The sequence below is a fragment of the Bicyclus anynana genome, chromosome 26, assembly GCF_947172395.1.
Source record: "Bicyclus anynana chromosome 26, ilBicAnyn1.1, whole genome shotgun sequence".
Lineage (NCBI taxonomy): Eukaryota > Metazoa > Arthropoda > Insecta > Lepidoptera > Nymphalidae > Bicyclus > Bicyclus anynana.
The window spans coordinates 903,128-929,802 of NC_069108.1; the positions used below are offsets into that span (position 1 = coordinate 903,128).

General features: G+C 39.2%; 2 protein-coding genes across 3 annotated transcripts; one reads left to right on the top strand and one right to left on the bottom strand.

The window, feature by feature from the left end:
* Nucleotides 1-426: 426 nt before the first annotated feature.
* Nucleotides 427-17,320, bottom strand: LOC112045682 (sorting nexin-7). Its single transcript, XM_024081963.2, has 10 exons — nucleotides 17,188-17,320; nucleotides 11,810-11,984; nucleotides 10,826-10,945; nucleotides 9,377-9,518; nucleotides 8,752-8,834; nucleotides 8,286-8,377; nucleotides 7,151-7,279; nucleotides 5,023-5,222; nucleotides 4,380-4,425; nucleotides 427-3,891 (listed from the first exon to the last, which is right to left on the bottom strand). Exons 2-10 carry the CDS (start codon nucleotides 11,978-11,980, stop codon nucleotides 3,366-3,368), a joined length of 1,509 nt encoding a protein of 502 aa, XP_023937731.2. The 5' UTR covers nucleotides 11,981-11,984; nucleotides 17,188-17,320; the 3' UTR covers nucleotides 427-3,365.
* Nucleotides 17,321-17,468: 148 nt separating this feature from the next.
* On the top strand, nucleotides 17,469-26,029 carry LOC112045686 (cyclin-dependent kinase 9). 2 transcript variants are annotated; one of them, XM_024081968.2, is made up of 5 exons: nucleotides 17,472-18,356; nucleotides 18,963-19,048; nucleotides 19,406-19,543; nucleotides 21,012-21,091; nucleotides 21,956-26,029. In XM_024081968.2, exons 1-5 carry the CDS (start codon nucleotides 17,663-17,665, stop codon nucleotides 22,173-22,175), a joined length of 1,218 nt encoding a protein of 405 aa, XP_023937736.1. In that variant the 5' UTR covers nucleotides 17,472-17,662; the 3' UTR covers nucleotides 22,176-26,029. The 2 variants fall into 2 exon arrangements, with proteins under 2 accessions (XP_023937737.2, XP_023937736.1); XM_024081969.2 differs by lacking the exon at nucleotides 21,012-21,091 and having other exon boundaries at nucleotides 17,469-18,356.
* The last annotated feature ends 646 nt before the right edge of the window (nucleotides 26,030-26,675 follow it).

The window sequence follows — 26,675 nt, forward strand, 5'->3', positions numbered from 1 at the left end:
CTATGAAAATCAAACCCAGGACCATAGAGGTCTCCATAACTCAAAGCCATGTCGGGTACTCGAAACTGGATCTATTTTATGATTCCCGGAATTTTCGATAGTTACAGAAAATTTCCATCGTAAGCAATTAAGTAAATAAAATAAAATTGAATTGAATTGTAGAAACTAAAATGTGAGCACTATAGTCTTATGGGAAACATCCACTTGGGAATGTTTCTTGTTCATTCATTATCAACCTATATCCAGCTCACTGCTGAGCTCGAGTCTCCTCTCAGAATGGAGATTAGAATGTTTGTTTTATTTTTATGGGTTTCATTGGCTTCACACGCTGCTTGTAAAGACTCACTCTGTTTCGATTTTAATATGTGCCTACATATAAGCTAAGTACTGGACTGGCAAATGTTAAACAGGTAATAAAACGTCATATAGATTTGAATACTGGTATAATTTAATAAAATATTACCCAAATATATACAAAATTAGTCCAATAGGATTCACCTTTGACATTGCAATTTAAAACAAAACTGACACTTCTGACAAATGTGTCACAAATAGCAGAAAGTATAATTTTCTGTCACTAATAGTAATAAATAAATACAATTATACATACACTATAGTAGATATATCTATCTCACGATAACTATGTATAGCCCGTGCACATTAACTTGACAACTTCGCCTAACCATGCAATCTTTGAGTGCACCTCACCTCAGATCAATTATAGAAGGACCTGTATCGCACTCATAGTCACGAACAAAATTGTTTGTCATTTTCTGAAGAAAACGAGCTAAGATTTGGTATATATCTTATACTAAACTAGAAGTTTTTGCACGTTTTTTAAACAATTCATTTACACAAAAAGGTATTTTTACGGAGCTCTTTAACCGACGAACACGATAACAATTTAACATCGATTCTATAGAGACAGTTTTTATAATCGAATCAGATCGTTGATCATATACTTTGAAAGAAAAGTAACATCAAGCGAGGCAGGTCCTATACAATAATCGGTCTGAGGGAGTAACGCACGCCAAAGCGTCAAACTCCTGACAAAAGCAAACTTAGTGCCAAATATGTTTTTTATTTTTTTTTCTCGCTGGTGGCTGGTGTCGCGGAAGACTCCGCGGTACCCTCGGGAGGGTGTGTGGGACTCTTCGGTTAGGACCAGAATACTAAAACCCAGCTCAAGAACAAGGGAGCCTGGGCTAAGGGAGCGAAAATGCTACATAATATTATGGGTCGACGCGTTAGAGACGAATGGGGTCGTCAGAAAGCTAATCTCGAAGCGTGATAGACCACCCCCTTCCTGAATCATGTATACTGCAGTACCAGAAAGGCTCGGAGATGAAATGAAAAAAAAAACTTGACAATTGCCTACCAAACACATCCATACAATAAACAAATAAAAAAACCCGACTGCATAAAGTATAAAAAAACTGAAAAGAAAAAAAACAAGCTCAGTCCAAAAGTGTAGAAAGCAATTAGAAAACAGTCGAAAAGCTCTTGAATTTGACACCCATATTGCAATATTAGAAAAAAAAAATGTTTTTCACCTCGAGTCTATAGCGTCTCACAGTCGTCTTGTTATTTTTTTTAGTTTCACCCATCTAAGAACACTTGGGTAATTAGACAAATCTAACGATATCCTAATTACGTTAATCCGTTCAGTGGTTCGGAAGATATGAGGTAATAAAGAATATTACATACATACACACATACAAGATACGCGCAAAAAACATAACCCTTCTTGCAGTCGTGGTAAAAAGTGTATATACATCACTCGAGCCAGGTGTCAATTTGATCTGCACGAGCTGTACTGACTACAGAGTGAGTTTTATCTCTGTTCTTAAGTCGAATTTTATCAACTTTTTTTTAATTCATATAAAACAGTTTAAAAGTGAATAAATATTATGACCTAACGAATGAACTAACTAAAAATGGCTATGTAGTTAGTCTGTACGCCGTAGAAGTAGGTGCGAGAGGATTACCAGCAAAATCTCTATAACTTGCTTAAAGACCTTGGCCTCTCTAGAAGTGCAGCTAGTTCTATATTAGAACGAGTATCCAAAGCTGCTCTAATAGGATCTTACCAAATTTGGATAGGTAGGGAGAACAACACGAGCAGAAAAGGGGAATGTTGATCGATCGTCAAGGAATTCCTTAACCCTACATCCAGTAGTCACAAGTTCAGGACTCTGCTCGGTGTTCTTCTCTCTACCACGCGATGGACCCGGCACCTGCACGGTGAATCCATGGAATGCTAAGATATTCGTCTCATAAGAAAACTGTCAAATGCAGAAATTATCAACCTTTGGTCTACTTTTACATTTTTTATCTCCCGTTGTTGGCTTTACCTAATATCACTCTAATTTCAAATCCAACATTTCTAACTTAAATTTATCAATTATAGACAGTCTAGTCTGCTACTTGTCAGTCAAAAAATTACCCTAAAGTTTATTAAAAGTTCAATTATAATGCAGATTATGTATAATTTCTAATATTTACACATGATTTTAACAAAATATACAGATATATAGCTTTGTAGCTTCACAAAAGTTGGAAATCTCGGTTTAGTCTTGACATCAAGAGGTAGTAGGTTCGGACTATTGTACCCACTCCTAAACAGTTTTACAGACTAATTGTAATGAGACTATTAGTCATATTGAAGGTATATGGCAAATATTCTTGAAAAAAGAAAGGGTTAAGTAGAATCTGGACTCAATGCTTTTTTTTTCTATATTATAAGTTTCCATGTTATTTGATTTTTAAGGATTTTTTTTATTCTTTACAAGTTATCCCTTGACTACAATCTCACCTGATGGTAAGTGATGATGCAATCTAATATGGAAGCGGGCTAACTTGTTAGGAGGCCGATGTAAATCCACACCCCTTTCGGTTTCTACACGAGATCGTACCGGAACGCTAAATCGCTTGGCGGTACGTCTTTGTCGGTAGGTAGGTAACTAGCCACGGCTGAAACCTCCCACCAGCCAAAAGTGTTAAGTGGAATTTGGTCTCAATGCTTTTTTTCTATATTATAAGTTTCCATGTTATTTCATTTTTAAGGATTTATATCTGCATATAAAATTATTAAAACCAACAGTCCCAACTTTTGTTAGACACTACATTACATTCTAATCATCCTGTATATACAAGAAAAAATATAGAAAATAAATAAATAATCATTTATTTTGCTATTTACTGCAAAAAGTATACCATATACAGCAAATCAACTCTAACTTGACCATCAGTATTCGAACAGCAAAAAAAATAATTATTTATAATCAACTTCCACTGCTTCTATTTAGGGAAAAATAATTATTTCAAAAATCCTTCATTATGCTGCAGAAGATTGAATCACAGAATCACGACAAATCCACTTCAGAGAAATTCTTCAGCGGATCCAAGAAACTGTCATCCGACGCATCCAACCTGTCACCGTTCACTTCACTTTTGACGTCACTGTTGTCATTTTTCGCATCACTTTTAACATTATCACTGTTTAAATCACTTTTAACACTTTTCTCAGCGGCATCACTTTTGAAATCATCCTGTATATTCGACATGTCCAATTGCGAAACATCCTGTATATCTGAGTCATTGCTATAGTTTTCCATGTCTATGTCATCAATGTCTCTTTCCGTCTCTGGGGTCAAGTTCCTACATTTGGTGGGAGATAGATTTTGTACGGCCGATTTTGATACAGTTTTGAACATTTCAGATATGTCCTCGGTGGAGAGTTTCAAGGCGTGCTCCCATCCCATCAGGGTCTGTGTATGGATAGCCACTTGTCTGTCAGCCAGTTCTAGGAGCAGAGTGCGGATTTCTGTTCTGGTTTTTGGAATCCAATCAGTTAATTCCGAACGTAGAGCCTCTGATGCTTGTTCTAATCTGGAACATGAAATTGTTCAGTTACAAGACATTTCACATATAAAATAAGAAAATACAAACTAATATTTATTTTCATTTGTGATTAGTAAACAGGTGTGTCATTAGCAAACTGTACAGTCTGACAAATGTCCTCCCTATAATGTGATAGATGAATGATATACTGTAACAATAGAATAGGACCCTAAATTGTGCCCTGTGGGACTCCAGTTAAGTAATTGAATTCTGCGTTTTTTTTTCTTTTATGTATCATTTTCGAGTTCTGTGACTGAGACACAACAAAATGTAGAAAAACATTTTAATTAAGCCAGAGAAGAGAGAAGATGGCTGAACTAAAGTTATAGAAGTTTATGGTCAAAACAATCGAACGCTTTGGACAAATGATAGAAAACAGAAATATTATGTAGACATGATTTCGAGTAACTTTAGTTTTTAGTTAGTTAAGAACAGTAGTTACATTTAAGAAGTGCAAATAATATAAAGTTAAATACCTGTTATGTACGTCGTCTGTAGCGTTGTTTCCCGCCACGTACGCAGCTGAAACATTAATTAATACAACTACTACTACTATACTATACTACTTCAATATTTATACCATCAAAGTTGATTCACAATTTAGAATTTGGGTCATCATTTTCATTAACAAGCCAAGTATTAAAGTGTGGCTACGCCTGAAGACGCGTTTTGTCGCTCTTTTATTCAGCTTCACCTACTCGAATTTCTTGCTTGGGAAGCGTGCGTGGAATCATTACGGCTAGATTTTAAATTCTATAGAATTCTTATGTATTATTTAATTTACCCTAATTTGTGAAATTGTGATAAATCACTGTAACCACCATCATGGCCGGTCACTTATATAGTCATCATCATCATCACCATCATCACCATCGTCATTCATCATCATCGTTATTAGCTGGGCCTCATGTCTCTAAATTTGTGGTCCTTCGAGCCGGATACTTCAACTCAAGTTATCAATTTTGTCGAATGTCCCGAGATGCACACGTTTTTTTGCATGTTATCATTATCATTATCATCATCATCATCATCATCATCATCATCATCATCGTTATTGGCCGGGCCTCATGTCTCTACATTTCTGGTCCTTCGAGCCGGATATACAAACTCAGTACTAACCGTGCAACGCGTCCCTGCTGCGTATCTTGTCGAGGTGCGCGCCCGCGTAGGCCGCCAGCAGCGGCAGCGCGGCGCGGTACCGCAGCGGGGCGCGCGCTCGCGGTGCTGCCGCGGCGGACGCGCCCGCGCCGCAGCCCGCCACTGCCGCCGCGCAGCGCCCGCCCGCCTGCACCGCCCACGCGTCGCACACACGCCGCATACTGACACACAGACGAACAACTCACTATGTGATGTGCCTATATGTATGTTGCCATAGCTGGGCATTAACTCGCTAATTCGTTAAACGTTAATAAACGAAGTTAACATTTTGATTAACGGATTAACTTTTAAAAATGTTAACGGACCCGTTAACTTCCGTTAATCGTTAATCCAATGCCTACTATTTACCGCGCGACGCGATTAACAGGTTTAGACAAGTAAAGAAATGATGAAAGATTTTTTTTTTTCAAAGAAATCAACAAATTACTATATTTATGTCAAAATTATAGATAAAATCAACTAAAAAACAAATTATGGCACTTTTCCCCAGTGCTCACCCTTATTTTTCCAATGGGGATCTCTCACAATGATATAAAAATGCAATATTTACCAGTCATATTAACGGATTAACGATTAACGTTAACTTGCGTTAATTCTTCCGGAATGTAACGCTTTAACGTTTAACGAAGCTAACTTTTTTTGTAGCAGATTAACGATTAACGAAGTTAACTATTTGATTAACGGTGCCCAGCTATGTATGTTGCATTGTATTGTTTGACTATCGCGTCGTTTTGCGATTGTCGCGTGGTGTCATTTCATTTATTGTTAGTAATATCATGAAGGTTACATCTATACTAATATTATAAAGCTGAAGAGTTTGTTTGTTTGTTTGTTTGATTGAACGCGCTAATCTCAGGAACTACTGGTCCGATTTGAAAAATTCTTTTAGTGTTAGATAGCCTATTTATCGAGGAAGGCTATTATCCCCGTATTCCCACTAGAACGGGAACCACGTGGGTGAAATCGCGCGGTGTTAGCTAGATGTATAATATAATACATGTAATACAACACATCTTTTTACACAATGCAAGATATGGATGCCCAGTTTGGGCGTAGCCATATTGACAAATGAGTGGTAGGGAGACCGAATTTATTTTTGTTTCATCATATATTCATTAGCCATCTCGCGCGTTGTAACACGCACCACGTAATGCTACAACAAACACCAGATGACTATGTATCTGTTGTATGTTGCGACTGTCGCGTCGTATCTTGCTACTTTCGCGTATTGTATTGCGATTGACAACACGCGGCATATGCTGCCACACATGGACAAACAACAATACAAGTAGAGTGCGCGCACGATAAGTTTGCGCGTGGCCAAAATTGGAACTAATCAAAAGTGCCGCCATCTTGTCGTCTATCTCTATCTATCTCTTGGCGGGTAAAAGAGATCACTAATGCCACCAGTCGCACGCAGACTTATCTTGCGCGCACTCTACTTGTATTGTTGTTTGTCCATGTGTGGCAGCATATGCCGCCGCGTTGTTTTGCGATTGTCGCAATAGACCGACAGATTTTCTTAATTAGTCCAGGTCTGATTGGTAGAGGCTTCGGCCGTGGTTAGTCACCACCCTACCGACTAAGACGTACCGCCAAGCGATTTAGCGGTCCGGTACGATGTCGTGTTGAAACCGAAAGGAGTGTGGATTTTTACCCTCCTCTTAAAAACTTAGCCCGCTTCCGTCTTGGATTGCATCATCACTTACCATCAGGTGAGATTGTAGTCAAGGGCTAACTTGTAAAAGAAAATCAAATATCAAAAAAAAAGTTACCTCATTTTAAGAGAGCTGAAACTTCGTCAGCTTATAATCTTACTACAGGAAAGGATATATAATAATGGAGATTACTATATTATGACTATGGTTGCAAGGGTCCATACCCTCAACAGTCCAAGTACAAAACATATTTTTTTTATATTTTCCGACAGAATGTGAGAAATCAGTCCCCTGTCTCCAGTCTCTTAACTTTCCGGCAACCCTTCGAAAGACACCGTTAAAGATGGGTCGCCCTCACTCACCCTTAAAGGTAGTCCTCACTCACCCTTAAAGGTAGTCCTCACTCACCCTTAAGGGTCACCCTCACTCACCCGCACAGCTCGGTGCTGAGCGCCACGGAGCCCTTGTACAGCTTGGCAGAGAGCGCGCACAGCCCGCTCAGCTTGCTCTGCAGCGACTGCAGGTACTCCGCCGCCGCGCTGAACTCCGGGTCCTTCACCCTGGAACACAATATCAACCCACATTCGACTCCCTGCTGAGCTCGAGTCTCCTCTCTGTATGAGAGGGATTAGTCCACCACGCTGGCCCAATGCGGATTGGCAGACTTCACACACGCAGAGAATTGAGATAATTCTCAGGTATGCAGGTTTCCTCACGATGTTTTCCTTCACAATATTTTCATGTAATCTCTTCTTGTGAATAATTTTAAAGTCATTTCGTGGTTGTTTATTATGAATTTTATTTAAACGGGTACATAACACGATGAAACGACGAGATTTTTAATGTCGATATTTCGACCCAGTTGCATGGATCGTGGTCACGACGGGACTGAAGTTGCGAGATGCAAAGTTGACAGCTTTTAGGGGCAGAATCGATCTACCCTCTTTCTTGTTCTTTTTCTTTTTTCAACAACCTCGCGTTGGCGGTTTGCCTAAACAGCCAAAACGCGAGGTTGTTTCTGCCCCTAACAGCTGATGAACTTCGTTAAGTTAATTATATCAAACTTGTAATAAAAACAATATTTAAAAAGAATTGATTTTTCAGCTAGCAAATTCTGTGTAAGAATGAATGTGTTTGTAAACCTGTGATACATATATAAAATACATAAATAGCTATTTAACCTCGTCCCTTTCTAAAAACCAAAAAAACCATTACTGATTCGATCACGCAAAGAAACCCCAGCTCGCTTCTTTGCCTGCTGAGTGACTTTGAGCCTTCTAATAAGGCCCACAGTGATCAAGTCTCTCATCACTTAGACACTGAATAAATGTAATGCAATGAATTTCAAAGGGACACAAAATATAATGCCCACAAGTAATTTAACTGATTAGGCAAATATAGATTTCCTTGAAAATTGGCCGAATGAATTCTCCTTAATTGCCCTAATTTATTTTCAGAGTTTGTATGGAGACTGGGTTTCTCCTGAGTGCAATACAAGTCCATAGGGATTTGGTCTGAGGCATACAACTATCTTATCTTGAAACTTGGTCATGTTAGTTGACTCACCGGGCCCCGTTGGCAGGTTTGGCCTCCCCCCCACCGTAGAGGGCGGTGCTCAACCCCCATAGATTCAGTGCACTGTTCTCGCTCTTGAATACCTGAAATTATTTTGAATATATACTTTACTATTACTACTAATACAAATCTTTACTAAAGCTACTACCATAATAATGTCTGGTAATTTTTCATGGCTACAGCCAGCACTGAAGCGATTGTGATGAATTTTGGTGAAATAGAGATACAAAGAAGCAGAAAGAAGACCAGTTTTTGTCACGAAAATCTCTTTTGTATAAGTAAAGGTCGATTATACAAAAGCGTTAAATTTCATACATCACAATTAAATATATCTCTTCCTCTTCTTTATTAGAATAGGGAAGTCATATAAGATTGACATATCTTTTATAACCTTACAACACCATAACCTTTACCTCTTTACCTCTTTATAATGCTAGTATAGATTTAGTGTAAGTACCTTGTCCAGGTCATCGTCAGGCGTGGTCAGGAACAGCCGGAAGTCTTCGCTGTGGGTCAGGATCGGGTGCTTGGCCACGCTCTCTGGACAAATTGAAGATATTTGTGATCATATATGTTCATTTTGAAACACGGCTAAATTCACGTGATATAAGGTCGGAGTATGCCCGACTAGTTTCAGTCACAGTTCAAAATCAATAAATATATATAACATTCACAATAGTTTAAATTCTTAAATATTTATGTTCCTTGTGCAAGTGAACTATGCTCCTTAATGGGACCTCAGCGGCATCACCGGGTATTTTGAGCAGAGGCATCGCCTGATGGGGCTCGAAGGCAGAAGTAGAAAATGTGGGCGAAACGACTCTAAGGGCGTCTCCATTGAGACTCGGACCTCGGCTTAGAGGGCCGTTCGGGAAGAGTGTTTTGGTGTCTCATGTCATATATCGGAAAAACATGTAAGATCCTAAACATACAGTATAACAAAAGTGCGTGGATAGTTTTTACGGAGTGTTTTGTTTTGGGTAGGGGTAGGGTACGGTTAGAGTAGGGTAGGGATTGTGTAGGGGTAGATGTGTGCTGCAGGTATATTGGTCTAGTCACATAGCATAGTCGCGCATGGTTACCGAGGAAGGCGTGCAGCGCGAGGCAGCGCACGGCGACGAAGGCGGGCGAGTAGCGGTCGAGCTGCTGGCGCGCTGAGTGCAGCGGCGGCAGCGGGGGCGCCGCCACCAGCGGGTGCGCCGCCGCCAGCCGCCGGTGCAGCAGCTGCGGAACAGTGTACCTTATTGCTGCGTGCTTACAGTTCACAATGGCTACGCCACACCCATGTTACAACAGCGAATCCACAGCGGACAATGACATTGCAATGAACCTTATTACTATGTGTTAACGCCAAATATGGCCTTATTGGTAGTGCGGTTGAGACCTATATTAGGATCAATCATCAATTTATTATCTGTGACCATTACTTGTTTTGTATAACTTATTTATATTGTCTATGACAAATCTGTACATATAGACTAAAATTAAAATTAACGGACTCCGCTGTAAAAAACCAAAATAGTCGTTTTTCTTCTCACCTTTTGTGATCCTGCAAATATTAAAAGAGATCCTGTAGTCAGGATCTCATTGTGTAGATTTCTATAATTTACACTATGTACTTAGAGTTCACAATGGCTATTGACTGTTTACGACGATTTCTTAAAACTCAGCGCGTACGCCACATCCAGGTTACAAAAGCGTGTCCACAGCTTATAATAATAATAATAGTCCACATAATAACAAAAAGCTTGAGAGGTGTCAAGGGACACCCGGATATCATCGCTAACCTTCGACCATTAATAACAGGACCTGCCTTGCTAACCGTTACCCCTCTGGTAAAGATCAAAAATCAATGATCTAGCGCGTTTATAAAAACTGTTGCTATAGAATCGATGTTTCATTGTTGTTTTCGTCGTGTAAAGAGCTCCCTAAAATGCCGGTTTGTGTAGTTGAATGGCATCAAAAACGGCCATAAACTTGTAGTTTAGTAAAAGATGGAGTAAAGTTTCACTTGTAAGTATTTCTACCTCAATTTTATCAAATTTGTATTAAAAACAATTTCTAAAAAGAATCTATTCTTTTGACGGCACACCAAAAAATCGATCAAGTAACCGAATATTCTATGTATATATTCTGTGTGTGTTCACGATAGTCTAAGCGATGTGTTTGTTAGTCTGTGTAAAAATAACGCGTGTGTGTATTGCGAGTCAAATTTATAGTCGTGTGTAGTGTATGGGCACAGAATATTTTTATTGGTGTTAAATATTTTCGATGTGTGAGTTTACCTCGTCCCTCACAAAAAACATCAGACTTTTGTTGGTGAATTTGGATGCGAAACAAGTCCATAGTCTAAATAGTCAAAGTCGCTAACGCTATCGATATCGCCTCCCATCCCATCCCACCCCTTTGGTCGGGGGATCTTTTGAGGTAGCAGTCCTTTTTGGGGTCGGGGTTCCTTTTAGGGTCGGGGGTCTTTTGTGGCCTCCATGTTAGTAGTCGCCCAGCTAGTGGGAGTGGGCTGTGGGCTGTACCTTGAAGTGGTTGTAGCGGCGGCGCACGTGCGGCGGGGTGGGCCAGCGCGCGCACACGCAGCGCACGCGGTACGTGACGAACGTCTCCAGGGTTGACAGCTGCTTCATGGGCGCGTCCACCTGACCACAGCGAGGAGACATTCATTAACAACCTCAGACTATAGAGCTTGACACGTTTGTTGATGACACACCCGTGATATGCGGGCGGCAAGGGGAAAGGTATGCGTGGGTGAAGTCATGCGCGCGGGTCATCGCTACCCTCCTCCCGGCCCGCGTGGACGATCGGGAGTGTTTCCAACGAATTTGCCAAGTTAAATAGGACCTGTTTCGCTAGACGTCTTCTCTCTGTCAAAAGTATATGATCATGAATATAGTGTGTTGAGGTCTTAGGCCTTGTCAGTTCCGATGGCCCCGCGCGGACTGGGATTATTCGCTATCCTACGCAGGGGGTCATGTCCGGTGGATGCGTCGTCCTCTTCGTCGCCGTTTGGCACTAGTCTCAATGCTTGCTTTAATACTTTTACTTGGGAATAAGACGCCCGTAGGTTATAGCATAATATATATTCCACTAATTAATGAGACTGCCAGTCTTATGTAAAGCAAACTTCTTGGCTCACCACAGCCGTGCAAGGTCGGCCACTTGAAGTCCCGAAGTGATAAGGCCCGTTTGGTGGTCTGTAGTGGTAATAATGAGACATTCATTAACAACCTCAGACCATAGAGCTTGGCAAGTTCGTTGATAACACACCCGTGAGATGCGGGCGACGGGGGGAAAGGACTGCGTGAACTGTCTGACTGGTAAGTCGTGCGCGCGGGGCAAAGGCGTAAAATTTAAATATAAAACTGAAGAGTTTGTTTTTTTGAATCTCAAGAATTACTGGTCTGATTTTAAAAATTCTTTCAGTGTCAGATAGGTCATTTATCGAGGAAGGCTATAGGTTATATAATCTTCCCGCACGGCGTCAGCTAGCAATAGATAATGACCTTGACAGCGATGTCGTATCCGTGCTCCATGATGAGCGGCGTGGTGGCGTGCGCGTCGTCTGCGCCGAGCGCGTCCGCTGCGCTGGGCGCGTCCATCACGCTGGGCGCGTCCGCGTCCGTCGCGTCCGCGTCGTTCAGTTCCAGCACCGCCGAGCTGCTCTCGCTCGCCATCGCGCTGGGAACCACAACGTCATCATTATCAGTCAAGCTACGTCCACTGCTAGACATTTTTTTTAATACAACCAATATTCCCATTCCTCTCCAACTATTCGACAAAGACTGTGCTAGGAGTGGGTACAACAGTAGACCAATGGGGCGGGGATCGAACCACCACCCCACGGTGATGAGTCCAACCGCTCTTCCCATTGAGCTTTTTGTTTTATTTTATTTATTTATTAGGTTTATTTACAATCACTTACACTAACTAAAATAATACAAAATGTAGTAAATTATAAATCAATATAAGTGTAGTGATTATTTACTAATAAACACAGCATAAAATAAAGAAGAACAATAAGTAAAATATAACTTAAATATCACAAATAAAGAACATACACACTAGTATTATTAACTGAAAAGAAGAAAAAGTGAGAGAAAGTAAGAAAATGAAATAAGGCGAGCACGTTTTAGTCCTAAGAGTGCCAAGTAAAGATGTTTTTTTTCCAACAACTGTATAATGATTCAGAGTAAATGTTAACTAATCTAGGAATAGGAAAATTGGCACCAAGTATAGTTCAATAGTTAGTGCCTCAATAGCTATTTGAGCTATTGAGGCACTAACTAACATTTCTTTTTTACTGACTTAGAGATCTGTCTACTGATTTGTCGGTATTTTGACGCATCTGCTGAAGACTGTAATCTCATTTCTTGCCTCTCTTCCATGAGTTTAAGTGTTTGGTCCGAGAACTTTTTGGTTCTTTTCGTACGCTGGGTCTTATAGAACTTAGACCCAACGGAATGGACAGTTTCCACGAACCTGTTGTTCAGATCGTCCACAGTTTCGCAATTTGCTAGGCAATCAAAGCAGTTCTGCAGTTCTAGTTGAAAGGACTCGGGGTTTTGAGTATGGGCACGAGTAGGTCGGAGCGTAGACTTCACCAGTCGATACCGTTCCAGCTGAACGTTGATATTCAACGTGCCTCTAACCATTCGGTGATCGCTACCGGTTTTCACCCTATGGATCACAGAAACATCGTTGAATATTTGCCGTCTGGTAGACAAGATGAAGTCAATCTCATTTTTCGTGGAACCATCGGGGCTTATCCAGGACCATTTCCTGTGTGGTGGCTTCTTGAAGAAGGAGTTCATCATAAAGAGGCCCTCCTTCTCCATGAAGTCAGCCAACATTTGGCCCCTGTCGTTCCGTTGCCCATATCCAAATCGTCGCACTTTCTGAACCGCTACGTTCGCCCAACTTTGCGTTAAAATCCCCCATCACAACATTGTAATAAGAGTTTGAGGCATGTATGGCTTTAGAAATATCCTCATACAATACCTCTACCTCCTCGTCAGGATGTGTCGAGGTCGGTGCGTAAACCTGTATAACCTTCAACGAATACCGTTTGGTAATTCGGAGGACCAGGAACGCTACCCTGCTCGACACACTCTCGACTTTTACAACATTGTTCACGAGGGACTTGTGAACGATAAATCCGACACCACCCTGGGACTGATGGTCGCCCTCCCGGTAGTAGAGCATATTGCCGGATTCAAGGATTATCGAGCCCTCCCCCTCTCTTCGGACTTCAGACAATCCTATGACATCCCAGTGCAACTTGCTCATAACTTCTTCCAGCTCGATGACCTTTTCGTCGGACCTCAAAGTGCGTGCGTTGTGTGTTGCCAGGTCTAGTCGTCGGGGTTGGCAGCGGAATCTCTTCCGGAGATTCTTAACACCCCTTGCCCCGCCGTTACCGTAACCGCTGCCAGAGCCAGGAATAGCGGGGCTGCCGAGGACTAGGGGCTGTGTTTCAGTTTGTTGGTCCATCTACAAAGGTTTGCCCGATACTGACCACGCTGGGCATGCGGGTTGGTCAGCGCAGGACCAGATTTCTCGCACCGGTGTAGTTGCTGCCCGACACCGGCCTGTGCCATTTGAAAATCTAGCCATTGTGAATGGATATACCGCCATTTGTCGGTCGCCAGAGCCTCGTCGGTCCATCTGCAGGGTGCACCACGAGCAGGTGAGGTTGGCAGTTGGGGAGACTGACTGGTACTAGTCTCCCCCTTACACCCCCACACATAGTTCGAAGAGCCGATGGATGTTGGGGTCCCAAAGTGCTGGAATGGCGACCCCGCACTAGTAAGCGCAGTGTTGGCCGACCCCCCACCAGGTGGACTGACGACATCAAGCGAGTCGCAGGGATTCGCTGGATGCAGGCGGCTCAGTATCGTGATGTTTGGAAGTCCCTACAAAAGACCTATGTACTGCAGTGGACGTCCATCGGCTGATATGACGATGATGATGATGATGATTCTTTATAAATTAGCCCCTGACTGCAATCTCACCTGATGGTAAGCGATGATGCAATCTTAGCTGCTATGGGAAGCAGGCTAACGTTTTATGACAATCCAAAACCCCTTTCGGTTCCTACACATTATACCGGAACGCGATGTACATCTTTGCTAGTAGGGTGGTAACTAGCCACGACCAAAGCCTCTCACCAGGCAGACCTGGACCAATTAGGAAAATTTTGGATAAATTTTTGGAATGGCAGAACCAATTACCAATTTTAAATGTCACTGGAAGACAAAAGAGGTTGTTCTATCCCGAAAAAATATATGGTTAATGCGGGATTTGTAAAATACTTAATATCATGTAAACAAAATTGTGGGCATCCTCTATTCCATACTAATATTATAAAGCTGAAGAGTTTGATTGTTTGTTTGATTGAACACGCTAATCTCAGGAACTACTGGTTCAATTTCATAAATTCTTTCTGTGTTAAGGTGGGTACAGATTGGTGCAATGCAACATGTAATGCAACATGCAATGCAAGAATTTGACGTCCACATTGCTGCAATGTATCACGAATGCTCGTGGTTTGGACGCCTCGCGCGCACGAACTGCGCCTGGGTCGCGCACGCTCCGAGCGTTACAACTCGTGCGTGGTTCGATCCGAGATTTGTCGGTTTTTGGTACGAACACAAAGGGGGCGCGCGCGGGGGGGTCACCTGGCAGCAACCAGTATTGGAGGGGAAATCTAGTCAGTGGCGATCACAATAGATCGGTAACGGTCAATGTGATACAGGACCTCAAGAAGACCTGCAGAGCCGCGACATTAAGAAGAAGAAGAAGGGGGCGCGCAGTGTGTGCAGGATTCCTATGGGGATGGGAACCATGCGGGAAAAACCGCGCGGCGTCATGTAGTGTATTGATAAAAATCTATAACAATAATACTGCTGTAGAAACAATGATATCATAGTAGGTAAAATAAAGAATAATATCCATTCATCTGTTATACTACCTGACTCATTGTTTAGTTCTCATGATAATTACTCAGCAATTTTCCTCAGGTGTCTCATAAATAACTTAACTCATGCTAGGCCTAGGCTATACATTCTTTGATATAATTATATAGCTGAAACCTATAATTTAACAATAGAATGATAACTAAGAGTCAAGACTGCTACTAAATGCAGGAATGAACCATAATTTCTTCTTGGATACATTTTTATGTTTTGACATTTTTATTAGTATTAGATATTTTTTGTTTTTATTTATTAATTAAGTATGTTTATGATTGGGCATCATAATGATTGTAATTTATATTTCAATTATTATTATTATTTGACATAAGTACCTGCACCTGCAGAGATTGTAATTCTTTTAACTTTTTATTTAATTTTATATTTTCTCATTTGCTATAGAATTGCACATTTGCTGTGTGTAGGTGAGAGGCAAGAGAAATGTGTTCATCAATTTGTTTCATATTCAACCAATTTGATTGTGGATTGAACCACTGGATTGTGGTTCAAGATGTTTGGAAGTCCCTACAAAAGGCCTATGTCCTGCAGTGGACATCCATCGGCTGATATGATGATGATTCGACTGATTTAATTTATAAAATGCTTGGGTTCAGCTCAAAATATACTTATACTTACAACTGCAACTGCAATTATCAAGTTATGGAAGCTACAAACATTTTTTTTTATTCTCTACAGGTTGGCCCTTGACTACATTCTCACCTGATGGTAAGTGATGATGCAATCTAAGATGGAAGCAGGCTAACTTGTTAGGAGGAGGATGAAGTCCACACTCCTTTCAGTTTCTACAACATCGTACCGGGACACCAAATCGCTCGGCGGTACGTCTTTGTCGGTAGGGTGATAACTGGCCCAAGCCTCCCACCAGCCAGACCTGGGCCAATTCAGAAAACCTCAATCGGCCCTGCCGGGGATCAAATCAAATCAAATCAAATCAAAAATCATTTATTTCAAGTAGGCTCAGTTTACAAGCACTTTTGACACGTCAGTTGAGTATTTGTAAAGATTCTACCACCGGTTCGGAAGGCAGGATCTGCTGAGAAGATACCGGCAAGAAACTCAACAGTTGCTCTTTTAAAAAAGTCATACAGTATTACAATATACATTTGATAACAATTAAATTACAATTTCTTATAGTTTTATTTCCTGTGTGAAGGTGGAAGCTGATCCAATGGCCTCCAAGCACCTTTGTCGTTAAGGAACTCATCAATAGTGTAGTAACCTCGACTAAGTAAATGTTTTTTAACACATTGCTTAAAGTTGTGCATTGGCAAGTCCATCACAGTCTTAGGGATCTTGTTATAGAAGAGTACACCCAAACCCACAAAAGATCGAACCCAGAGCCTGTCTTGTAAATCCACCGCCTATAACACTGCGCCATGGAGGCCGTCAAAAGATTGCATTGATTGATTGTTGTTTGGCGGCAGACATAAGCATGGTGACTACTATTCATAAGGTATATGGACCCTAGTAAAAGTAGTGTTTTTTACTAATTTAAATTTAAAAACATTACCTCTGTCTCTCCTTCTTTTGAAACTAATATCTGCTATATCTTGTTCTTTAACTGTAACACTCTAATCGCGTGATATTTGTAAGTACATATATTTTACTTCACATAGTAACTTTAACATATATTTATCACATACAAATAATTCTCAAAGCGAATATTATTTAAATATAATGTCGAGTGGGCGTTTACTTTATCGCTTTGTTGACTATGTGTAGCTCGTTATCGCAAAATAAAAATAGAGAGGTGAACGAAAGTTTCAAAACGCCTTTCCTTTAGCCCCATTCTCCTAAATAAGGATCGATAATGCATGGATGCAACACATCTAAACTATTTACTTTAAAACGTAAATTAAAACTTATATCTAAAAATTCAATCCGCTTACCTGGTCAATGCAAATAAATGAAAAAGGCTTTTTATGTAGAATTATATTTTCGCGAAATATTCAAAATAAAATTTGCTAAAATTTTGACACCTGTACCACCCCCTGACACCACAAACGTCAAATCACAGATTAAAAGATACCTTCATTTGTCGTCTGTGATAGATACTTTTTAGGGTATGACATTTGACGAAGTTTAGTGATGTTCACATTTTACAATTTCGATTCTTTCGATTTTACACTCTGCTTATTTTTAGTCACTCGTTGAAGATCTGTATTCTGTGGTGTGCGGTTGCCAAGTTTGTTGTTGACGTTTACTTTGAAGAAGAGATTTTTTTTTTTGGGGTATGAATTGTGAAAATAGTGATTTTCTCATAAAATTTTTAGAAAGAAACTGCTAATCGAAGTCTAGTACTAGATCATTTAGATCTAGTAGAAATCGCTTTCATGTTAAAATCTATACAGAAAGCCGTCTAAAATGGCTTCCAAAATCCAGAGCGTAAGCGCTCCTCGGGAGCCAGCTCCGGTCATGAGTACCAGTTCAACCATCCTCAACATGAGGGAAAAAGAGAAGTACATAGAAGATTTCGAATTCCCCTTCTGCGACGAGTCTTCCAAATACGAAAAAGTCGCCAAAATAGGCCAAGGAACCTTCGGAGAAGTGTTCAAAGCGCGAGCGAGGAATAGCAGCAAAAAGTTCGTTGCGATGAAAAAAGTTCTAATGGACAACGAAAAAGAAGGTTTTCCAATCACAGCGTTGCGTGAAATTAAGATATTGCAACTTCTCAAGCACGAAAATGTTGTGAATTTAATCGAAATTTGCAGAACAAAGGCTACTTTACATAATAAGTACCGATCGACTTTCTACTTAGTTTTTGACTTTTGCGAGCACGATTTGGCGGGGCTACTGTCTAATGTTAATGTAAAATTCAGTTTAGGAGAGATTAAAAGGGTGATGCAACAACTTTTGAATGGACTATACTATATACACAGCAATAAAATACTGCACAGGGACATGAAAGCAGCCAATGTGTTGATAACAAAGAACGGAGTGTTGAAGTTGGCTGACTTTGGTTTGGCGAGAGCATTCAGTGTGGCCAAGTCGGGACAAGCTAACAAATACACTAACAGAGTTGTCACTTTATGGTACCGGCCTCCAGAGCTATTGTTAGGTTTGTTGACTTCATAAATATACTGTTTTTGCATATATAACTAGTTTTACCTCTAACATTTATAATATTATCGGGTAATGGACATCAACTGCTAGGCATAGGCCTCTTTCAATGACTTCCAAACAACATGGTGTTAGCTGCCTGCATCCATCTATCTGTAGCCCGCTTGATATCTTCAGTCCACCTAGCTTGCCTTGCCTGTAACATTCTTTGTTAGTTATTGTCATCCAAAAGGTATTAACTACTCCTTAACTTCTAGACCACATTGATGCTTTTCATCAGACCGTTGTAATCAAGCGCAAGCCTGTATTGCATCTATACTTCTATACTAATATTATAAAGCTGAAGAGTTTGTTTGTTAGTTTGATTGAACATGCTTATCTCAGGTACTACTGGTCTGATTTGAAAAATTCTTTCATTGTTAGATAGCCCATTTATCAAGGAAGGCTATATATATTATCCCCGTTTTCCTACGGGAAAGTAAACCACACGGGTAAAACCGGGTGGCATCAACTAGTAATTAAATAAATCTACATGTATGCTGAATTTTAGCTGCTGTTAAATGTGAACTAGTTGAACTTCAGTAAAACAGTCATTTTGTTTTAGGTGATCGCAACTATGGGCCTCCAGTGGACATGTGGGGCGCAGGCTGCATCATGGCCGAGATGTGGACTCGCTCACCTATTATGCAGGTTTAGCGTTTCGTTACAATGACATAGAAACGGAAAGGGGTGTGGATTTTCATCCTCCTCCTAACAAGTTAGCACGCTTCCATCTTAGATTTCATCATCACTTATCATCAGGTGAGATTGTAATCAAGAGCTTACTTGTAAAGAATAAAAAAAACTTATTGTCTAAATATATAATATTACTAGCGGATGCCCGTAAGCTTTATCTTCAGGTGCAGATCTCTGCGATGCCTAGCAGTCCTGTGGTAAAACGTTGAAGGTGGCAAAAGATCAAACAGTTCCTGAGCGCACTCCCCAAAATATATACTATTACTATTATAGTGCTATTAGCTTTGACAAAACTTGGACTGTGATTCCCAGGGTCCCACGGAGCAGCAGCAATTGATCCTCATCTCCCAGCTGTGTGGTTCTTGCACACCGGACGTGTGGCCCGGTGTCGAGAGCTTGGATCTCTACAACAAGATGGAGCTGCCCAAGGGACAGAAGAGGAAGGTCAAGGTTAGCTATAGTCTATTTTTTTAAAGCAGAGACTGAAATGACAATTAGAAACATCAAACATAAAAATAATGTGACCAGCATATAAAGAATATGGTTGTCCTAACAATTCTGATTTGATTAAAATCAATAAAAAATATACAATGATACATAAGAAGTAAAATATTTTTTTTAAATGTGTATTTATGATACCATTCATTCATGCATAAATCATTAATCATTTATTATAATAATATTCTTTTTAAAATTATTAATACTTAGTATTTTGTATTATATTTTGTATTTTATCAACATTATTAAAAATTAAAAAAAGGATAAATAAATAAATAGGAGAAAAGACAAAACCAATGAGATTCAATTCTTCCTTTCTTATAATAATGACAGTTCTGTCACATTATGATAGCTAATGACATGATGCCATTATATGTCTGTTGTCCACATCTGACAAATCGATACTAAGCAATCATTTAATTCCTGAATATCGATTTTGTGACGTCCCTATTTACATCATATAAAAATCAGGCAACACATGAAACATCATTTTTGTCTCTGTAAAGTAAAAACACACTTTAGTCCTCAGGATCCCTCCATAGAGCAGTTTATTCTGATATCCCAGCTGTACTGTGAAAACATCATGTGAAGCTATAATCATGATCATATCAGCCGATAGACGTCTGCTGCAAGAGACATAGGCCTTTTGTAGTCCATCCAAACATCATAAATCTCCTGCATCCAGTTTCCATTCCAGCACTTGGTTGACTTGACTCCAGCGTCCATCGCCTCTTCGAACTGTCTGCCCCTCCCAATATTACAACGCTATAATATTAGTATAAATATAGATAAAGTAAAAAGTAAGTATTATCAACAACAAAATGCATATGTTTATTTAACCATTAAGTATTCTGAAGCAATTTGCTATAGCTAATGTAGCGGATTACAGAATAGAAATGACAACAAAAAAAAAATTCTCAGCTTCGACGCACAAATTGAGTTTATTCTTTTAGAATAAGAAAGAATCAGAGATAAGATATTGACAACCAATAGCACCAACTCAGGGTATCTCAAACTTTCGACTCCATTCCTGTTAAAATCTAACTCCCCCACCCCCAAAGAAAAAAAAAATTTGACTGTTAAAGAAAATAAGGATTTGAATAAAAGGTAGCATAAACTACTAAAAAAAATATCTGTGTAATCAAATCGCAAATGGATTTAACCTTAATTCTCACTTGGTATCAGTTATCAAGCCACCAATAAGTAATTCATGTCTCCCTATTGTTAAAATGCGAACCCCTAGGGGGACTCTTTTGTTCCATCACAATGAATACAATTTATATTTCTGATTGCTATTGGTTGACCTTTGTCTTGTCTCAATATATGTCGTAGTGCATATCTTAGGCCTATTTGGCACAAATCAAAAATAATTGAATTGAATATTTTTTTATTGATATACATTTTGTTTTTGTTATTATAGGAACGTCTGAAGCCCTATGTGAAGGACCCTTACGGTTGTGATTTGTTAGATAAGCTGCTGCAACTAGACCCAGCAAAGAGGTAACATTTTAAACTATTTCTTATTGTAACATCCATTTACTTTTTCATTCACTCTTTAACTCTTAATCTGATTGGACGGAGTGGAATAAAAAGATTTCAGTAGGGTTAATGGGGATGATGACTAGTTTTGAATATATTGATTTTTATGATACATTCGGGTAAATAGGGTCAATGTTAACTTAAGTTAATTTATACATAAAAAGCAGAGATTGACTGGATATTTGCAAAATAAATAAGATTATAAAATTTCAAAATGTATTAATAATCTTTTATCGTAACTAGATGAAAGTTTATACAGTTTTAGCTTCCTTACATTAAATGTGACATTTTTTAATATGTGAACTATAAACATAAACGCACAAATAACAAAGATATTAGTAATTTTGTTTGACCGCCCATACAAATCTAACGATCATTAAGTGCCTACGACGTCATTAGTTCGATTTTTATTATCAAGAGTGTTAATTTACTTTTCGGACATCTCAGAGCTACAGTGAATTTTGACGGCCTCCGTAGCGCAGTGGTATGCGCGGTGGATTTAATGACGGAGGTCCTGGGTTCGATCCCCGGCTGAGGTTTACTTAATTGGTACAGGTCTAGCTGGTGGGAGGCTTCAGCCGTGGCTAGTTACCACCCTACCGACAAAGACGTACCGCCAAGCGATTTAGCGTTCCGGTACGATGTCGTGTAGAAACCGATAGGAGCGTGGATTTCCATCCTCCTCCTAACAAGTTAGCGCGCTTCCATCTTAGATTACATCATCACTTACCATCAGGTGAGATTGTAGCCAAGGGCTAACTCGTAAAGAATAAAAAAAAAAAAAAAAAAGAATGAGTGAGATGATAAGAATTTCTCTGCACACAGGTACGATGCAGACACAGCGTTGAACCACGACTTCTTCTGGACGGACCCCATGCCGTGCGACCTGGCGAGCATGCTCGCCCAGCACACGCAGAGCATGTTCGAGTACCTGGCGCCGCCGCGCCGCCCCGGCCACCTGCGCCACCACCACCACGTGCCAGGGGTGCAGCCCAAGCCAGCTCAGCCCACGCAGGACTCGGGCTACCAGGACCGAGTGTTCTAGGATGTGATGTGACAGTGATAGTGATAGTGATGTGATGTGATAGATTGTGATGGCACTACAGAGCCAGATCCCGTAGCTATTCACATGTCGATTCTCTTTCTACAATCTCAAACGCTTCGAAAACTAGAAAAAATTAATAGGCTACTTGCCTCTTTTGTAAACAGTGTTTAAACTGAATTATGGAAGTACTATAAGATATATTTTATTTTATTCAGTCAATAATAAACAGTAAAAAATTTAATAGAAATGAAAAAATATCTACGTAAAATTTTTGCTGCCGTAACACAACACATTAGCAAGTGACGTCATTCATAGAGATAACAGCGTGATTGGCGTTTGCAGTGATGTGATATATTACGTCACCGCAAGCGCCAATCACAAACCTATGCCTTGTAGCGAATGACGTCACAGTTTATGATTGGCGTTTGCGGTGACTTGATAAAAATACAATTTTGTTTTATAAAAATATTACAATTACGAGATTATTTTCACAAATAAAAATGTTACTAGAGTTTATAGGCATCTAAACTGTCTTCTTAGTTTTGCACAGAAGGCGAGTAGCCTATTGATATGGGAATGACAGATCTTCTTCTTCTTCTATTTCTTTCCTGTGCCTTTTCCGCACTTGGCCATTAGTGGTTGGCCATTGTATGTAGGTCCATTTGGTGCTGGTCTCCGCCGGAGCTCCTCCAACCAACCGACCTCGCTCCAGAAGCTTAGCAGATAGTCCAGGTCACCAAATGCCTCTTGGATTGTTGCTGGGGATCCAATGTGTGCTGCACGTTGTTCAGATCCACCTCTGCATCTAAGCATGAGCGCCATGATAGCCCAGTGGATATGACCTCTGCCTCCAATTCCGAAAGGCGTGGGTTGGAATTCAATCTGGGGCATGCACCACCTATTTTTCAGTTGTGTGCATTTTAAGAAATTAAATATCACGCGTCACAAACGGTGAAGGAAAAACATCGTGAGGAAACCTGCATACCAGAGAATTTTCCTAATTCTCTGCGTGTGTGAAGTCTGCCAATCCGCATTGGGCCAGCATGGCGGACTATTGGCCTCATTCTGAGAGGAGACTCGAGCTCAGCAGTGAGCCGAATATGGTTTGATAATGATCTAAGCATAAGATGTATTGGGGTTTCTTCTTCCTCCGTGCATGCACTGCACAGAGGACTGTCGGTTATACCTAAAAAGGTGTTCATTTATTAACCGACTTCAAAAAGGAGGAGGTTCTCAATTCAGTCGGTATTTTTTTTTTTTTTATGTATGTACACCGATTACTCAAAGACGCCTGGACCGATTTCAAAAATTCTTTTTTTGTTTGAAACGGTATAGTCCCCATTGACCATCCCATAGCCATGAGAATATCTTATAGATTTAGACTTTGCAGACAGTGTTGTTTCATGTGGTCCTGTCAGAAATGGCTTAAATTAATACATCACCGGCTTAGCACCGCCTTCATACTGATCAGCAGGTAGAACATATTATGATGTTATTTTTCACTTTTTAGTTTAGTGGGTACGTTTTTAGGTTTTGAAGTCAGTTGTATTTTTTTTATTAAATTTTTTTTATGACAGATCTTGATCACGTCACCTGTCGTTAAAAATGTCATTCGTAGATATCATAGAAAGGGAATCAAAGTGTTAGTTGGCTGCAGGCCCAGGCTCCTGACGCCCTCTGTATGATCTGGACTTCGGCCTACACCTAGGCCAGTGCCAATACGTTCTTCATGTTGGTCAACAATGAGGCAAATATTGTGGTTGTAACCTCGTGAGTTTGAAATGATTTACTTTATTACTAATTAATTGTACAAGAAATAAAAATATAGTAAAAATATAGAGGAAATATTTGATTGTTTGTTGGGAAGCTTATATATTGTCCCCGTATTCCCATGGGAACGAGAACCACGCGGATGAAACCGCGCGGCGTCTGCTAGAATAAAATAAAAGGATTAAATTCCTTTTATTTAAATTATGTATTAATTATATTAAATATGGGATGTATTTTTATATTCAATTGGGATGTAAGTTCCTCGAACTAAAATGGATCTAATCACTACTGTTCAAAGTTCACTTTACTTCGTAGACAATGGGGATGATGACCAGGTTTGAATGTATTGATTTTTATGATACATTAGTGTAAATAGGGTCTATGTTAACTAATTTATACATAAAAATCCAGATTGTCTGGATATTATTTGCAAAATAAATAGATTAAAAAATTTCAAAATCTATTAAAAATCTTTTATCGTAATTAGATGAAAATTCATTTAGCTTCCTTACATTAAATGTGACATTTTTTAATATGTGAACTATAAAAATAACAAAGACAACAAATAACAAAGATATTAGTAATTTTGTTTGAACGCCCATACAAATCTAACGATCATTATGTACCTACGACGTCATTAATTCGTACCATTTTGTATAGGGCGTTTTTCAGGGATCCGCGGCAGCACCGCAAATCTGACCCTTTAAATCCCTGTAGCTCCGAAAGTAATGATCGCAGATACCCTGTTACTTTTACAAAATTGCTTTACTATTAGCGTACTCTTAATTTATATACAATTTAAAAAACTGTCATCATCCCTTTTGAAGTTTAAATTGTAATCCAATATGAATGTGGGAGATAATGTTTAACTGTATGAAGATCACTGTTATGTATTAAGACCCTGTGAATATTCATTCATTGATTCATTATTGTGAATAACTTTAACTTGATACCTCCACGTGTTCCTGAGATGAAGAATCTTGACTGACAACATGATAGTACAGGAGCCCGAGGTGCTAAATTTGCAGTTACTAAAGCTTAATTAGAATCGATGTGATTTGATAGATTAGATGATAGAAAGAGTAAATGGTTATATACTTTTTTTAATGGGGGTGTAATTTACACGTTTAGTACATCAAGGGTGTTAGTGACGTCACAAAATGAATGACATTTGACATCCATCATCAGAAATCCTTAACTTTTAATAATTGATATCAATATATTATTCGGACCCTTATTCTATGTATTCAATCAATCATCAAAGCCTTTATTACTTCTTAACAATAAATTACATAGTTATTTTAAGTTTATTTATCCTATACTATTTGTGTTAGTGTGTTAGTTTATTAATATTTAACAAAATTGCGTATACATTTATTTTTTTTACAATTGTTTGTTCTTAAATAAGTGTTAGAAGGTTATAATTGTTACGTATGTTAGCATAGTACTTAATAATTATGTTAAGAATCCCTCACTGGGTATTACACGAAGTTAATATTAAATTTGATATGAGTCAACTACCCTATTTTTATTACTTTGGCTCATAAGGGTTTTATTTTGTAACTTTGGAACCCTTCCATTCCATTACGTTACACCCAAATCGTAAGTTTTTCGAAAAACATGCTTAAATGCAACTCACCTTATCTTAATCTAACGTGCTGGTTAAGTATTTCTGAAGTTAGTTTTTTTTTTTTTGGTTGCCTTAAACGTGGCCACCAATATAAAGAGCTCATACTTGGTGGAGGTACTGAACAACATGCAAGGTTATAATTATAGTTATGTTCATCTGCCGCGTTTGAGTAACTGCAAAAATCCTCTCTTCGGCTCTCCAACTATGATGTTTTTGATTGTACTGTGGTTAACAACAGAGGTCCTGGGTTCGATTCCCAGAAAAGCAAACTTTTTCTTCCAATTTAAAGCTGAAATTAAAATTTTCAAAGAGCTGTGATGATTTTATTTATGCGCCATTTTTAAAAAGCACACTGTGACTTAGCGGTAATGGTTATTATGCCATTTTTAACTGTGTAAACATTAGCATTGTTAAAATGTAAAAAATGTTAATAAATAAACTTATATTATAATAATGACTTGTTTAATTTTTTCTTTCCTTTTTTATTTATTTGTTAATTAATAAACCAATTTGAAAACAAATATAACTATTAAAAACAACTTCACCAATGCGGGGATTTCCAAGATATATACTTTTATCTCAAGATATATACCTATAAATTGCTCAATTACCTCTTAATTTTTTTAGTAAAGTCTCATTAAAATTGGTTAAGCCATTCCAGAGATTAGACTGGACAAATAAAAAAAAAATTCTAGTAAATACATAATATTGGGTAAATAACTATAGGCACTTTGTAAACACACAGTTTTTTTTAAATCAAACGACTCTTCAGTTTTATTTACATGTATTGATAGCGCTATCAACCCATATTTGGCTTACTGTTGAGCTCGAGTCTCCTCTCAGAAAGAGAGGGGTTTGTGCCAATGCGGATTGGCAGATTTCACACACATAGAAAATTAAGAAAATTCTCAGATATGCAGGTTTCCTCACAATGTTTTCCTTCACCGCTTGAGACATGTGATACTTAGTTTCTTAGAATACACTTAACTTACCCAGGGCCGGATTCGAACCTATACCCTCCGAATCGAAGGCAGAGGTTATATCCACTGGGCGTCTCATTTATTACCATCGAAGAATATATTACTTTAAGGAGATTACCA